At 49.9% G+C, this 16,491-nt stretch overlaps 1 protein-coding gene across 5 annotated transcripts in view; it reads left to right on the top strand.

The window, feature by feature from the left end:
* Positions 1–12,539, top strand: part of Myo1e (myosin IE) — a 184,260-nt gene extending 171,721 nt beyond the window's left edge. For all 5 annotated transcript variants that reach the window (XM_004855726.3, XM_021237149.2, XM_021237148.2 and 2 more), the window contains 3 exons: positions 438–639; positions 8,511–8,680; positions 11,654–12,539. In XM_004855726.3, the coding sequence (XP_004855783.1) occupies positions 438–639; positions 8,511–8,680; positions 11,654–11,730 (449 nt within the window). In that variant the 3' untranslated portion in view covers positions 11,731–12,539. The remainder of the gene's footprint in view (positions 1–437; positions 640–8,510; positions 8,681–11,653) is intronic.
* The last annotated feature ends 3,952 nt before the right edge of the window (positions 12,540–16,491 follow it).

Here is a 16,491-nt window from a genome sequence, read left to right as displayed (position 1 = left end):
AACAGGCCCCTGCCACAGACGCGCCTTGGAAATGGACACCCAGCTGTTTAAACAGCTACCCAGCTGCCGTCTTGAGCCTAACCTCATTCTTAGATGCAAACCTGCCCCTGCAGCTAGCTGTGAGCTTGAACAAGCACGTGTGCCATGAGTGTCCCAGGCCCTCACAGGGCAGTGTGCAGTGCATGATGAGCTCCATTGAGTGGTTCACCTTAAGTATATACAACTTTATCTATAATTAGACCCCAGTAAGCCCAGCAGGAACAAACCAATGTGCAGGCTCTCATACAGTGTATTGGCAGCAGTGTGCTCCACTCCTTTCCCATGGGGAAACTGAGAAAGGTAAGCCACTTGCCCTTGGCTAGCAGGTGGAAGAAATGTGGAAACCCTTTGGCAAAGGGCCAGAGAATCTAAGCCGCCTCCTCTTGTCTTCTTCCCAGGCTACCATCAGAACGGTGTCATCAAAAACCAGTTTGTGCCACACCCCCAGGGTCTGGGAAACCAGAGGACCAATCAGAAAAGCCTGTATACCTCCATGGCCCGCCCCCCATTGCCACGGCAACAGTCCACAGGCTCAGACCGATTGTCACAGACGCCAGAGAGCCTGGATTTCCTTAAGGTCCCAGACCAGGGTGCTGCAGGGTAAGATTTCTGTATCTGAGTGAGCTGGGGCAAGCTCCGTCTCCAGTTATGCTGAGGGGTCCGGGACGCCATGGGCTGCCAAGGTGTGATTCTAAAGCACAGGCTTCCGCCTAGGTACTCTGACCCCAGATCCAAGGCTGGGGGCCTAGGCTGTCATTTCTACAGGTACAAGCCAAGGTGACGGCACAGAGAGGACTTGTCTTCCAGAGAGAGCTTGTCTCGCAACATCAGAGACAGGGTCCCTCCTGCCCCAAGAGTCTCTCGCTCTGCACGTTGCTTGTCTGCAGCGCCACAGGGGAATAATGAGTTTTTGTTTCTTTCTGTTCCTGCAGTTGTAGAAATGTGGTGCAGACATTTAAGAATATAGAGGTTCACAACTTCAAAGTGAGAACCTCTCCGCCTTTCTAGAAAAGAAAGGGAGAGGTTGGAAGAGAGACACAAGATGTGTAGAGGAACTGGGGGCCTCTAGAACTCACACTGTGAATATTTTCAAAGGACTCACCGTGTCCTTCAGAGTCACAGGGACAGGAGGACAGCCGAGGGCAAGCCACAGAGGGAGCTGTGCCAGCAGATTGGCTTTGGTACTAGGAAAAGAATGTCCTGGCCGCTCACAAACAGCCCTGAGCCGGAAGGAGCACCCTCCTGCTCAGGAAGTCAGCAAACAAGAATGTTGTGGGGTATCATTATCACATGGCAGATGGGGGGACACAGGACCTGGATCAGAAGCTTAGCCTCTTACCCACCTAATGGTGACCCTGGTCCTCATGCTGTCTGAGCTTCAGCGTCCTTTTCTGTACACTCACACGATGCCATCACGACACGGGGTTGAGAGAAATCATATCCGTGCAATATTGCGTGTGCACTCAGCTTGCAGGAGATACGCTTGCCTGTAGCCAGATGACGGTGGCGGCGATGGGCTCGATGGGGATCCAGCCCTGTTCTGGTGGAGCTGCATAGTGATTTTGAAGGAATCTTTCTCTCCTGCATGATTTCCGGGCTCAGTGGTTGTGTCCACACACTCTCTCTCATCTCTCCCCCACCTCCATTCCCCACCCCCTCTGAGTCTGTAGAGCAGTGAAGAAGTTCACAGATCGGAAAGCACCTTAGGTGCCTGTCAGGACAGTGGACGTGCCCTTTACAGTGTTCCCTCTCCCCCTCTGCCACCTCCTTGTGAGCAGCTATACCCGACCAGTTCCAGTCACCACAGTGGGCCTGAGTGGCCGAGTCTGCAGCCACGGGTCTCGAGCCCTAGTGTGCACCAGTACCACTCAGAGCACACGACGCCCACCTCCAGACTTGCTGCCTCAGTAGGTCTGGGGAGTGCCCTCGAATTTATCTTTTTACCACCTTCCCAGTCTGCTGATCCGGGGCTGCATTTTGAAGCCCACCTGTTGTCTGATTGGTAAGGCCGGGCAGCTTCTGTGGACAGGTGAAATAGAGTAGTGCCACTCAGGTAACACAGTTTTTCACTCTATAACCCAGAGCCACCCTGCTCAGGTGGATGGTCCCTCACACAGCCACACGGCTGGTCCTAGGCCTGCTTTTGTATCCCAGAGTAGGCAGAAGATTAAAAGAAATCAACAGAATGCTCCAAATCTCTTAGCTCTGTCTGCTAGCTCCCTACTTGCTTTGGTTTTGGCAGGCAAAACCATCTTTGCAGCCTGCTTTGCGAGTTACAGACTTGCACGGGAGCCAGCAGGGAGCATCTGTCGGCCAAAAGTAGGCAATTTAGGAACATCGTGTCTCCACCGAGGCTGCTCCCTTCCAGCCCTCAGCCTGTGGTTCCTGGTGTGAGTCTATCACACCCTTTGCAGCCTTCCGGCCTACAGACCAGGTCCCTGTCGTGCTTAGACACTGGAGGAAAGGACGCCATACCAAAGCCTGTTTTGTATAAAACTCATTAGGTACATCAAGTCCAACAGCTGTTAATCCTAGCCAGCTTCCCCTTGACACAGTTAACTCTGCTGTGTAGACATTCTCGAAGAAATGGGAGCTTGGTCAAAGGGCTGAGGTTTTTTTTTTTTAGTGTTTGTTTTCTAAAACACAGGTGAAAATGAAAAGCATTTTTTTTTTGATGCCAGGGATCAAACTCGGGTCCTTGCGCTTGCGCAGCAGGTGGTGAAACCACTGAGCTAAATCCCCAGCCCTTGAAAAACATTTGTAATGTGGCCAGAGTCCTCCGTCACGGCATTTTGGGAGCCACACAGTTACCTGACTACACCAGCTGCTCCTTTTTGCCAAGAAAACAGGAATTGCATTTATTCTGCGGGAGGTTGTTGGAAGCACACAGGGAATTTTGATACCTTGAATTTGTACCTTTCCCAGGCATGAGGATTCTTATTTACATCAAAGTTCCAGGGGTCACCTTGAATTTACCAGTGTATAAAAATAAGATTTCCAGTCTTTCCTTCCTAGGGTTCCATGCCCGGGCTTGGTCTTTCTTTTCTCATTCCCCCCCTTAATGTACTTTTTTCTTACAGACATATTTAGCATAAGAAATCATTGCTTTTGGATCATGTAATATGGATATAAAATCAAATGGTGTAATTAGCACTTCAAGTTAATTCAGGAAAGTATCAGTTTATTTTAGGTTCAGTCAGTAGTTTCTGGAGACGACATGAAGTTTTTGCCAGTTTCCATCCCAGCTGGATTCTCCTCCCTGGGTTCTAGGGTTTGTGCACATGGTGGTCACTGTCAGTCACTATCACTGCTCAGAAAAATACTGAGAGAGGTCAGAGAGAATCACTACATTGAAGCCCCTTAGCAGAGCTTCAGAGGAGTCTGACTCAGGATAAAGGTCATTCCTGACCTTCAAGGAAGTAGAGCTGGGGGAGTGAAAGCGATACACACAGCTCCCTGGCACTGACCCCTCGGGTACACCTGATCACAAGAGGCTGGGCCTCCAGGCTTCCCTCCTGTGACTGAAATGCATGTCATCTTCCTGCAGTTCCTTATTGGAAGCCTTGAAACCCAGACTGGAAACGTCTGTGGCCCTTTTTGACCTATGGCCCGATTCATGAAAGGACAACTTCAGGAAATTTTAAGTTACTCCAGAGATTAATCCAACTAGAAATTGGGGAAACAAAAAAATATGGCAAGTGCTCAAGGGTAGGGCTTCTGGCCATGCCACAAAGAAGGGGTGGACAGAAAATATAAATGCTGCCTGTCTGTCTCTGTCAAGCTTCTCCTAATGGAGTCGTATTTTCAAGGGGCTTAAAATTTCCAACAAGGGTCCAATAGCAATATTTCTCAACCCATAACCTACTGGAGCAGCAGCCATAACCTGGCCCAGGCAGACAGGGAGTTGAGGAATTCCTGGCATCTGTTCCCACATTTCCAGTAATGTTTATAGATTCAACCTCTTGGAACCAAGCATAATTTTAAGAGCCAGTGAAATAAAATCCCATTATTTTCCTCCTTGGAATTTCAAGACAAATTTCACATCTGCAGAACAAAGAGGTGATATTTGCGAGCATACTCCCAGCTCTCCCTGGCATAGATGAGGTACTCCTGCCTCGGAGAGGCCACCACGAAGTTCACAAAGGGTGGCATGATGGTGTGCACGGCGTGGTGTGCACACAGAGGTGTGTGAGTTGCAGTTGCCAAGGACTGGGTGCGAGTCTGCTGTGTTCCCTTCTGTTTCCTTCATCAAATGTTTCCTGAGCCTTCTGTGTGACACCCAATGCTTGTCACTTGATCTTTCCACAACCTGGTGTCCTCTTTGTGTAGAATAGAGTAAAATAAGATGATTTAAAAACCCACTCCTCCGGGGTTTTCTTAGACTAAATACCGACTGTAAATCACAATGCAACTTGAGTTTTTGGTTGTTGTTGGAGGAGCTGGGGATTGAACCCAGCGTCTCACACATGCTTATCACTTGCTCTCCCACAGAGCTGTGCCCCTAACCGGAAAATCCTTTAGCATTTGTTTCATTGCCGTTATTCATCTGCTTTGGTCTTGCAGAGAAAGTTTAATTTTGCACTAGGATTGGGGGGGCCAGTGTTTCCTGGCTGGTGGCTTTGTATCAACCCACTTCCCAGGGCTGCATCCCCCGTGTGGGCAGTGGGGGAGCATCTGGCCCACCTGCCTGAGGCCCTGGGCTCTGTCCCCAGCTGGCAGGGGTGAGGGGGTAGAGTCTGGACCCTGAGGTCTACACTGTAGGCAGCGCTGGCCAGAATGGGGGAGAGGGCAGGGGAATGAGGGAACTGCGACCCTCCCTGCAGCACCCCACAGCGTGGGTGCAGACCCACAGCAGAGCAGAGCTGACCCTCAGTGACCCTGTCACTAGACATGGGCGCTCTGCTGGACGATGGAAAAGTCACACTGCACTCAGCTCCCAGGACAGACACATGCCGTGGAAGGTGAGGCAGCCTGGGCCAGGGGGAATTAACCAGCTGTTGTTTGGTATCACTGGCGTTTTGTTTCCTTGTGGGTTTCTGGCAACTTAGGCATTCTGCAGCTGTCTACAAGACCTCATGCCAACGGGCATCCTGACATCTTGACACAGGAGCAGTGGTGGTCCTCCCTGTCACAGATACAGGATGGGCCCTGCAGTGCTTTCCATCAAGAAACTGGGCGGGAAGTGTTGACTCCCTCCGGAAACCGTTTGTCTTGTGAATCATAGTGTGTGTGCATTGCAGGTGTGATGCCCTGTGCAGAAAGAGGACCCTGCGCAGGAAGGAGTTGCCGTAGCTCAGCTTCTTGGTGTGTTAGAGTAGTGGGTAAGAGACGCAGTCACATGGCAAGGCCGGGGATTTGGCTCAGTGGTTCCGCCACCTGCCTCATAAGTACAAGGTCCGGCATTCGAGCCCTGATACCAAAAAAAAAAAAAAAAAAAGGTGGGCGATTACACATGGTTACAAAGTGTTTTCCCATAAATCAGTGATAGACATGTTTAAAAGTAGAAATAGACGTAAGATAATTAGGAGTTAGATGAGTTATGAGTATTTATTGCCCTTGCTTTTATATAATTTACTCAATTCTAAGTTTACATCATTTAGTGTTTACTGATGGCCATGTTGAATAACTGTCAAAATCCTTCACCAACTGGTCCCGGCAGTTCCGGGTCGCTGGGCGGGAGTCTGATCCTTGTGGCAAGCTGGCTAGTCACCTCTGCAGGGCCAGGAGCTCCCGGCGCCTGGGCAGCCTGTGTCTGGCCGGTCTGTGAGTTTTCTCATTATTACTTACACACGGTCGCCACCTAGTGGCACCCGGGAGACTGTCTGGGGCAGAGGCCGGGCCTTTCCATAGCAGAGCCGGCCGGCTGTGCTGGTTTCCAGGCCCGGGTGGGAATGGGTCGGTGTGGGCTTCCTGTGTCCCTCGGGGCTGCCAAGAGCTCGTGTACCCCTTCTTTATCACATGAAAAAGCAGGCAGTGATGTTGCTGAAAGCACCCACTGCTGGTGCGGTAGGCAGAGATCTCCGTATCCATCCAGCCACCTGCACCTCCCCTGGCTCCCATGGAACACAGCTCTCGGGGCTCCTCCTGACCCGGCCAACACCCCACACAGCACAGCCCCGACCCCCCCCCCTCCCACTCAGCCAAGCTCCAAGTGACCGGGTGGCTTCCGCCGTCAGCGGGGTAACTAAGGGTTGTCCAGGACCTAGAAGGATGAAACCAGCTGCTGCTGCAGCTGTACACGGGAACCCAGACCCCCGAGGAGGTCACTGACCAGTAGGCGCTCGTCCTGAAGAGATCGCTCAGATTGTTAAGATCGAAGACTGCTGTGCCATGTGCGTGACCCCCCTGCCTCTGTCCCTGTGACACGCTGACCCAGTCCCTGGGGCGCTGCAGCAGCTGCCCAGCATAAGAGTGGCCTGCACAGCCCCAGGAGGCCCATCCTATTTACTTTTTCAAAGCAGCTTTATGGAGACAGAATTTATAGCCAGGCATGGTGGCGCACACCTGCAATCCTAGCACTAGGGAGGCTGAGGCAGGAGGGTCGCAGCAAGTTCAGAGCTAGCCTAAACTATAAGTCAGCCAACCACAGAATCAAACTATTTGAAATGTACAATTCAATAGTTTGAAATACGATCAGAGTTGTGCAGCCATCACCACAATCTCATTTTAGAGAATTTCATCATCCATAAAGAAACCTTCCCTTAGCATCTTTCTCCTTTCCTCCCCCAGCCCCAGGCATGCCCTCGTCTACTCCCTACCAATCTACACATAGACTGACCTGTTATGCACATTTCACATAAGCAATCATACTGTTAAACTTACCCCTAAGTATTATAGTCTTTGATGTATTATAAATGGGATTGTCTCGGTTCGTCTGTGAATTTCTCATGGTTACTGTATGGAAATAAGCTGATTTCTTTTTATAGGAAGAAGTATTTTTCTTAATGCCTGTGAAATCTTACAGAATATTGGGTTTCAGTGTGTATATGTTGATCATACCCAACCCATTTCACTCCCACCCCCCGGCTCTTCTACTGTCACATCATCTTTTTAAGATTCCACATTTATGGGAAAACATCCTCGTCTCCGGCTGGTTTATTTTGCTTAACATAGTGATCTCCAGCTCCATTCATCTTCTGCACCTAGGTGGGTTCCCAGTCTTGGCTGTGAAACATGGTGGGGCGATAAACGTCGGTATGCAGGTGTCCGTGCTATGCTGACATTAACTGCTCGATGTACGTACCAAGGAGTGGGGGAGCTGGCTCACGTGGTCGCTCTGTTTTTCGTTTTTTGGAGGCCCCTCCATACTGATTTCCACAGAGCTGTACTCATCTATGTTCCCACCAGCAGTGTAGATGGGTTCCTGTTTTCTGCTGATTGTTCTTGTGCTCTTGATGACAGCCATTCTGACCGGGATGAGACGGAATCTGTGTAGTTCCCATTTGCAGTTCCCTTAGCTGATTTTTGGATCCTAGGATCTTCCTAAAGCCACTAAATTAAGTGAAAATACGTCATTTTTTGTGTGTATTTCTTATCTATATGCAACAGGGTCTCACCTGCAGCTAGAGGTCTTTTAACTTCTTTTCTAATCTGGGTGTCTTGTCTTTTTCTTGCCTAATAGCACTGGCTAGTTTTCAGTACAGCGCTGGACAGAAGTGATGGGTGCTAACATCCTTGCAGAGAAAGGAGAGTAAATATGGTGGACAGCGGGCGCCACCCTCGGCCAGGGCCCATGAGGAAGTGCAGCGGGCACCCATGTGGCTGTGGCCTGGTGCTGGCAGGGATTTAGGTGGCACCGTGAAGAGTTTTGGTCATTTTCCCAGAGCAGAGAGCAGCAGTTAGAGGATTTTCAGGTGGAAGGTGGAGTGAACTAATGAAAGCTGAGCTAAGGTGACGGTCAGGGCTCCAAGTCCGAGCAGGTAGAGAGGACTTGGCAGAGCCTGAGGCAGGTAGAGAATGGCTGCTCAGTCAGCCGTCTCTCCAGTCCTTCATCTCATCTTCCCACGAAGGCTCTTGTTCCCCACTGCCCTGGGATAGGTGGACCTTCAGCAGGTGGGGCTGCCTCCAAGCCCCAGCACTCTCGGATGCCAGAGTCCTCAGGAGTCTGCGCGAACGGTGCTGTCCCCCAACCCGCACCCTGACAGGGGAGCAGGCCCCATCACCTCCCCCAGTATGGAGGAGGCCTGTCCACACAGCTGGAGGTTCCACCTTCCTCCCTGGGGTGCCCACCCCACCCCTTCCACTCCTGGCTGCCGGGAAATCAGAGGACTTCTGCTGTCCAGCTAATGGCGCTTATTAACTAAGTGCTGACACGGCATGGGATGCTTAATTAAAAGCCTGCTGGCCTGGCCAGTGTTCAGGACTCTGCTTCAGCAGCAGCTCACCCTGTGCAGGGTGTTTCTATTCTTAGATGAAGTTCAGAGTGCAACCAAGCGTGCACACCCTGTCTCACCAACTACCTCTGTCCACAGTGTCCGGAGGCAGACGACCAGCCGGCCTCCCCCGGCGGGGGGCAGGCCCAAACCCCAGCCCAAGCCCAAGCCCCAGGTGCCTCAGTGCAAGGCCCTGTACGCCTATGACGCTCAGGACACGGACGAGCTCAGCTTCAATGCCAATGACGTTATCGATATCATCAAGGAAGGTGAGCGTCTACCGGGAGCAGATGGATGGAGCGGGGCTGAGTGTGTGTTAATTTGATAGAGAAGATACATAGTGTGTATGAAAATACAAAAAAGATTAACTCCTGAATTGGGATGTCAGAAAGTGCAGTGAAGGATGAGGAGAATTGTTTGCCACAGAGCAAAATCAGGGCCACTAGAAAAAGCAGGTCATTCTAAGCTGGGCGTGGTGGTGTGCACCTGTAATCCCAGTACTTGAGAGGCTGAGGCAGGAGTTTGAGGCCAGCCTTGGCAACTGGGTGAGCTTAAGGCCAGCCTGAACTATGCATCAAGACCTTGTCTAAAAAAAGGTTATTCTAAGACGACTACCTGACCTGGACCATGGTGTAAAATCCCCAAATTGTTGTCATGGAGACAAGAGGAAGGGTGAAATGGCCTGGGGCCATTTAGTATCCTTTAGAGGTGTCAGGATTAAACACTTACACACAAGACAGGATTTTTAACACCAGCCTTGTTCAGAAGAATGTTGAATGAGACCCAACAAGGGACTGGTTATAGTGTTATATTCATTCAGTGAATTTTGATGCCAACATTTTTTATTAGTGTAAAATACAGCATACTGACATGAAAAAATGTTCATAAGATAAAAGGAAACAGATGCTGGGCACAGGGGCACAAACGTATAATCTCACTCACTCAGGGGGCTGAGGCAGGAGCATCAGCAGTTCGAGGCCAGCCTGCACAATGTAGCAAGACCTTGTGTCAGAAAATAAAAGGATGGGAGATGTAACTCAGTGGTACAATGCCCCAGGTCCCCAGTGCCACAAAAAAAGAAAAAGGAGACATACCATGAGATCGTAGACTCATAGGCACACACGTTAATATACACACACAGTGATATAGCTATGTTAAAAGTACTCAAGTGTTGTCATTTCTCAGCATGTTTAAATTTTCGTAGAAATCACATTTATTGGTTATAATTAAAATGATTATTTGTAGGAAAAAGTTATGAAAACATGCAGTCATCACTGTAACTTAGTGTGCTATGTGTGCAACCCAGAACCAAACCATGCAGACGGAGGCCTTTATTATAGGATAACGGTGGCTTTTTGTTAAATTGGGGTTTTTTTGAGACAGTGTCTCGCTATGTAGTTCAGGGTGCCCTTGAACTCACTGTGATCCTCCCGCCTCAGCCTCCCCAGTGCTGGATTATAGGCATGCAGCTGTGGCATTTTAAACCAGAGGGAAAGGATAAACAACTACTTTCCATTTTGAAAACAGTTATTTTGTGCATGAGGTGTAGAGATAGTATATCAGATAAAGGCCTAAAAACATAAAATTACAAATAGTTCCTCTTATAACGAGTCCATCCAGTCCCAAAGGCCTCAGGAATCGCAAGTGAAATACAAAACAAACCCCTCACTCTGACCCCAGCGAAGGGCCGGTGTGAGGCAGACCACACCCCACTGAGTGTCAGAAACAAAACCCGGACGCTTTAGGGAGTGAAGAGCAGGGCAGACGCCATGCAAGAGACATCCCAGCTGTTTGGTTCTACCTCTGTATTTCTGCTGTGAAACATGAGTGTCCCACACTCCTTGGGAAGGGACACGACACCATGAACAAGTCTGCATCATTCAGGTCAAGTTTTCCCAACAGACGAGTTACCAAAAACTTCTAGTTTTGAGAACTTTCTGGATTTTTGTCACCACAGTATTAGGGAAATAGGTACCCTTCTTAGCGCATACAGGAAATGTGTACTATCATTTCGGAGGGCATTTGGCAGTAATTATCAGAAGTTTTAACTGATCCTATCAGAACAATTACTATGCCTTTACTCTTCACCTCCTACCTCAAGATAAATTCCAGACAAATATTTAATGTATCCAGTAAAGCATACAAGCCCTAGAAGCATGAGTTTTCTCTGCAAATGACATCAGTGTGGGAAGGGATTTCCAACATCGATAGAAAACCAAGTAACTATAAACAACAGATCTGTTGATTCAACTACTGCAATATTAAAACAACACAAAATGGGGCCGGGGATTTAGCTCAGTGGTTTCACCGCCTGCTGTGCAAGCGCAAGGACCCGAGTTCAATATCTGGTACCAAAAAAACCCAAAAACATAAAATGAGGGTAGTGTCACAACTTGTATGACGAACTCACTGATGTATAGGGAACTCCCAAACAAGGAAAAGGCCTGGAACTAAATAGGCAAATCAACGAACAACAGTTGTGAAGGACAATACAGAAGCTCTATATAAATGCTATGAAATGGTCTTCCATTAAGGGTTTAAAACATGCAAAACATACATTGTGCTAACATTTGTGTACAAATGTGGATACTTTTTTATAAATACATACTTTTTCACTGCTTTTGAAATTACAGTTTTCTTTTAATGATGACGAGGCCAGGGATATGGCTCAGTGATGTAGAAGACTTACCTCACATATACAAGGCGAGCCTGGGTTCCATCCCCAGCACCATTTAAAATATTAATTATAATAATAGGAGGTCCATGTTCTTAGGCCAGCAGTGTGTGTTACAGAACTGCTTGCTCATGGCCACAAAGATAATGAAAAATTGGGAACAAATGTCCTTTGATAAGGGAACAGCCATGTAAATAGCAGTACAGTGCCCTTGTTTTAAAAATGAGATACATGCTAGATGCAGAAGAATCAGACATAGAATGCCTTGTTGTAAATGGATTTGCACAGAAAAATATGTTCCAAATACTAATTCCTGGGGAAGAGACAGAAGTCAGGAGGATGAAGGGTTGTTGGAGAAACATTCTGAACTGGATTGAGTGGGGAGCCTGCAGCAGGGCCAGGGTGGGTCAGTGGCAGGACACGGCCTCACCTCTGGGCTACAGGTCTGTTCAGGAAGGGCCTCTGAGCGAGGCAGCTCTGCTGCGGGCTCACTTCTCACAGTAAAGGAAGGAAAGGAACTTGGGTGGAGCAGTGCTGCTCACCACCCCTCTTGTTCTCCCCGCTGCAGATCCTTCCGGCTGGTGGACCGGTCGGCTCCGAGGCAAGCAGGGCCTGTTCCCCAACAACTACGTGGCCAAGATCTGAGGCACCAGGCGCTGCCAAGGACGGGGAAGGGGAGGGACATGTGGGGACTCCCCTTCCGATCCAGGGAACAGGTGCTTCGAGGCCCGGAGCTGCGCGGGCACCTGCCGGATGGAGGACCCTGAAAAGTGGATTGAGGGCAGAAGCGCCACTCCCGAGATGGCCCTAAAAGGGAACCTATCCAGAGGAGCCCGGAGGGCAGAACCACCACCCCCACCCACCAAGATTTATTTATTGTATTTAAACCTGGTGAGAGAGGACAAGGCAGGTTGCTTATTGGTTTCTATCCCAACAGCAACTGCTCACTAGGCCCAAGGAAGCCCGCAGGGCCCCTGACGAGTGCCTTGCAGCAAAGCGCACGTTCTGTCCTCCTATTCCATCCCTGACACCTTCCTCTCTGCACCCTCCCTTCAAGAAGGACGGCCCAGCTGGCACAGGGGCACTGGCCTTGGTTTCTCTGGGTCTTAAGATGGAATGTGGCTGGCCCATGTGGGGTTATGTTCAGTGCTGTACTTAATACAAGAAGGATCTTTCTTTCTCAAGCTGTACATTTATTAAAAAAAAGATCATATACTGTATATATAAAATCTCGAGATGGTAGAAACATGTCTGAATGTGCTAAGTAGTATTCCACTGTACTCGTTTGGAATGGTCGGTTTTATTACAAACCTTGGACCAGGTACTGACAGACGTGCCCTGCTCCTTTTCAACTGCAGAAACTGTCACTGCTTTCCAGCTCAGTCCCCGCAGATCCCTGTCAACTGTGTCCCTTCCCCTCCCCCCTACATAAATAAAGGAACCCGTGGACAGCCTTGTTCTCTCATGGTATTTGCTACAGGTTATGATTGTAACCCCCAGCACACGAAAGATGACAGAGTCCTAAGTCACAGTCCCTAGGTGTTAAGACAGACTCACCTTAGGAGGAGGAAAGGCTTCATTCAGATGTTCAGGGCTCCCCATCAATTGGTGGTTGGCTTTTGGGCCTCTGGCAGCTCGGGACCCTGTGGCAGGGTTGTGTGGCAAAGGAAAGCTGCTTGTGCTCGCTTCGGCAGCACATATACAAAGGAAAGCTGCTCATCATCGCCTTGTCTCCTTCATTCAGGGCAAGTCCGCAGCGAACCACTTCCTTCCTCCAGGGCTGCCTCTTAGAGGTTTCCTCACTGCCCAGTAGGGCCACAGGCTGCGGGGGCCAAGCTTTCCACATAGAGGCCTTCAGGGAACATTCAAGATCCAAGCCAGCCTTGCACCCCTGGCCCTCGGAGGCTTAGCTCCATCTCACCTTGCAAAATGTACTCAATCCCTCTCAGAGGCCCCAGAGTCTCAACAGTTCCAGCGCCGGCTCAAAGGTCCAAATCCAAAGTCTCCTCTGAGACTCTTGGCAAACTCTTAGCTGTGAGCCTCTATTTAAAAAAGAATCACAGGGCCGGGGATTTAGCTCAGTGGTTTCGCTGCCTGCTGCCCAAGTGCAAGGACCCAAGTTTGATCCCGGTACCAAAAAAAAAAAAAAATTAAAAAAGAATCACAAAGTTTCATACTTCAACACACAATCAGTGGTAGAGGGTGGGCAGGACCACGCCAGGAGGGAGGGATGGACCCAGAGACGGAAAGCTCAGACCAAGGCAGCAGGGCAAAGGGCAGCACCGGAGCTCCATGCCTGGGACTTGGGCACACCGTGGCACTGTGCGCATGTGGGCAGCTCTCCCTGGTAGCCTCGCACTGCGGCCTCAGCCATCTCTTAGGCTCTTTGCTCCCTGCCTGCAGCTTCCCTTGGCAAGTATTCTGTGTCCCTTGCATCCCTTAACTTTCTGGGGGCTCCATGTAGCTTCGCACATTGCTCTGTTGGCAGCTGCTTGAGGGGACTTTGACTGCTCCCCACCACCTGGGCTCCCCGCTCTCCTTGGGAATCTTTTTTTTTTTTTTGGTACCAGGGATCGAACTCAGGTCCTTGCGCTTGCGCAGCAGGCAGCAAAACCACTGAGCTAAATCCCTGGCCCCTCTCCTTGGGAATCTTGGTGGGAGCCTCCACGACTGCACAACTAGTGTCACCCAACACTGCCATCAGCCGCTGGTCCAACTATAGCAGGACCTATGTGAGCCATGGCTGCTGTGGCCTCTGAAGGCCTTGCCAGCTGCACACAGGGGAACAAAACCTGGATAGTTCCCCAGGTGGCCCTCTGCAAAGTGTCCCAGTGGGATCCCCTCAAATGAACATTTACATGTATACTATACTTCCGAGCCGGGGATGGGTAGATCTTGCCTGTTCCCGAGATGCATGAGACATCCTTCCTGTTGTCTTGGTTCAGAGGACACAGCTTCTTCCTAGGAGCACTAATCTCTTTAGCAAGTGCCCCCTCCTTAGCGGCATCTTTCTGGCACTCCAGAAGCACACTGCTTTTCTGGCCAAGCTGCACGTTTCCCAAAGGTGTCACTGCTCCTCCTCATAGCTGGTTCTGACTTGGCTAAAAGCAGCCCGTAATTCACATGCCACTGCCTGAGTGCACTGCTGCCTTGAAATCAACTGGTCCATAGCCTTTAACCTGGGCTTCCCACAGTCTCGGGGCATGGATGTAATTAATGTCTTTAAACTCTGCCAAGGAATAACAAAGATGGACTCTAGCCCAGTTCCCAACAGAGTGCTTACTTCCATCTGCAACTTCATGACCACATTCCTGTTGGCCCTCCCCAGAGTTTCGAGATAAGCTCCTCTTAGGGCATTCTGGGCTCCTCTAAACCTTCCCAGATGACTCTCCTACACCGATCCCAAAGGCTTCTGAGCCACACCAGGTACAGTCACAGCAGTGACCCAATTTATTGGTGCCAGTTTTGTGTGTTAGCTTTCTGTTGCTATGACAAATAACCCGAGATAAATCAACTTAAAAAGAGAGGTTTGTTTTGGCTCACCGTTTCCCAGAGGCTCATGTCCACGGCTGCTTGGCCTCTCTGTCTTTGGGTCTGTGGCAAGGCAGAAGCATCATGGCGGGAATGCACAGCAGAGGAAGCCACTCACCTCACAGCAGCCAGGAAGCAGAAAGAGATCAGAGGCCCTGGAGTCTCAGGATCCCCAAGGGCATCTCACACCCTCCCACTGGGCCCCACCACCTCCCAGTACCACTCTGGGCTGAGGGCCCAGCTGTCAACCCCTGGGCCTTTGAGTAACATTAAAGATCCAAACTATAGCTCAGTGTGGTGCACACACCTATAATCCCAGCTACTCAGGAGGCACAAGGCAGGAGGATCCCAAGTTCAGCCTGGGCAACTTAGAAAAGAAAAATGGGGAGGGGTGCCAAGACTGCCATTCAGTAGGTGAGCACTTCCCTCGCATGTGCAAGGTCCTGAGTTCCATCCCAGCACTGCCAAAAACTTTTAAAAGATTCAAACTATAGCAAGCCCAATACCTCAGCAGATGCCCTTGTTTGGAAGCAAGGTCTTTATAGAGGTAACAGAATTAAGATACAGCCATTAGGGCGAGTCCCAACTCTGTGTAACTGGTGTCCTCCTGAAGAGAGAGGAGCCACGGGCACAGAAGGAAGTGCTGTGATGAGGCCAGAAGCAGCAGGGAGCAAGGCCTGGAGCTCCTTTCCTCAGTGCTCCTGAGGCAAGCCTGCGACACTGGCCTCGGACAGGCGGCTGCGTGAACTGTGTGGTGATGCCTTTCGGTTGCTTGAGGAAAAAAAAGCCCTGGATTTGGAACTGATTTACCACTGAATTCTGCACCTTTCTTTATACCATGACAGAACAACTCATGTTCCATTTTGTGACCAGCCAGGAGAAGAAAGCAGAGCTGTGGTGTGAACTGAGGAAAGTGATCCTGCTGACATGAGCACATTATGGTTCACGAAGGACTTAGACAGGCACGGCCTCCTGGAAGTGGGAAGGAATCCAGAGCAAGACTTGGGCCTGGGGCTGTGAATGTAGCTCAGTGGTGAAGCCCTTGCCTAACCCTAGGTTTGATCCCCAGCACTGCAAAGCAACAAAAACAACAAACAAACCAAAAAGAATTTGGACCAAGGCACATCCTGGACTCCCCAGGGCCACAGCGCCAAAGCTCCCCGCTGCTGCCATAAGCCCTGGGCCTGCAGGATGAGACTTCACTTTCCTTTTCATTAGTCCATGTGTGCAGTGCCTAGTGATTATACTGACCGTGGGGAGGGCGTGTGCGCATAACACATCTTGATTCTTTTTACTTCCCCTTCTGCCTCTGCCCATCTCTCGGTCTCCTTCCCATCTGCAAAAGGCCTAGCTCCCTGTTTCCTGTTACCCTTTTTTTTTTTTTTTTGGCAGTGGGGATTGAACTTGGGTTCTTCTGCTTCTGAGGCAGGTGGTGGCACCACTGAGCTAAATCCCCGGCCCTCCTGTTACCTTTCATTTTGCTCTTTAAATTATTTACACTTTAGGTCTCTCATATAAAAGAAACCATGCAATATGGAAGCTTGTGCCTCTGGTTTATTTCACTTAACATTATGGTCGCAAACTGGGGACGCCCATGCTCTGGGTGACAAAAGTCCACAGGAGGCAGGGAGAACCCTCACCCGAGGGGACGTGACCCGGCCTCATCACCTGCACCTGGTGCCGCACACAAACCTCAAGGAAGTGCTTGACAAAGGTCGCTTGGACAGGTGCGTAGTTCATGTTCACAAGTGGGCACACAGCTTCGATCCCAGATAGCAATGCTGAAATTCTAGGACGATCCATTCAAAGGGAAACTGGAGAAACACTGGGTTTGTTCGTAAGCTGATTTCTGCATATATAGAAATTTTTTTCCAT

The sequence above is a fragment of the Heterocephalus glaber genome, unplaced genomic scaffold (genome assembly GCF_053883595.1).
Source record: "Heterocephalus glaber isolate CG9 unplaced genomic scaffold, H.glaber_assembly_v1.0 deba00001689, whole genome shotgun sequence".
Taxonomy (NCBI): domain Eukaryota; kingdom Metazoa; phylum Chordata; class Mammalia; order Rodentia; family Bathyergidae; genus Heterocephalus; species Heterocephalus glaber.
Note: the sequence above shows the minus strand (reverse complement) of the source record. Positions and strands in the feature narration are given on the sequence as shown.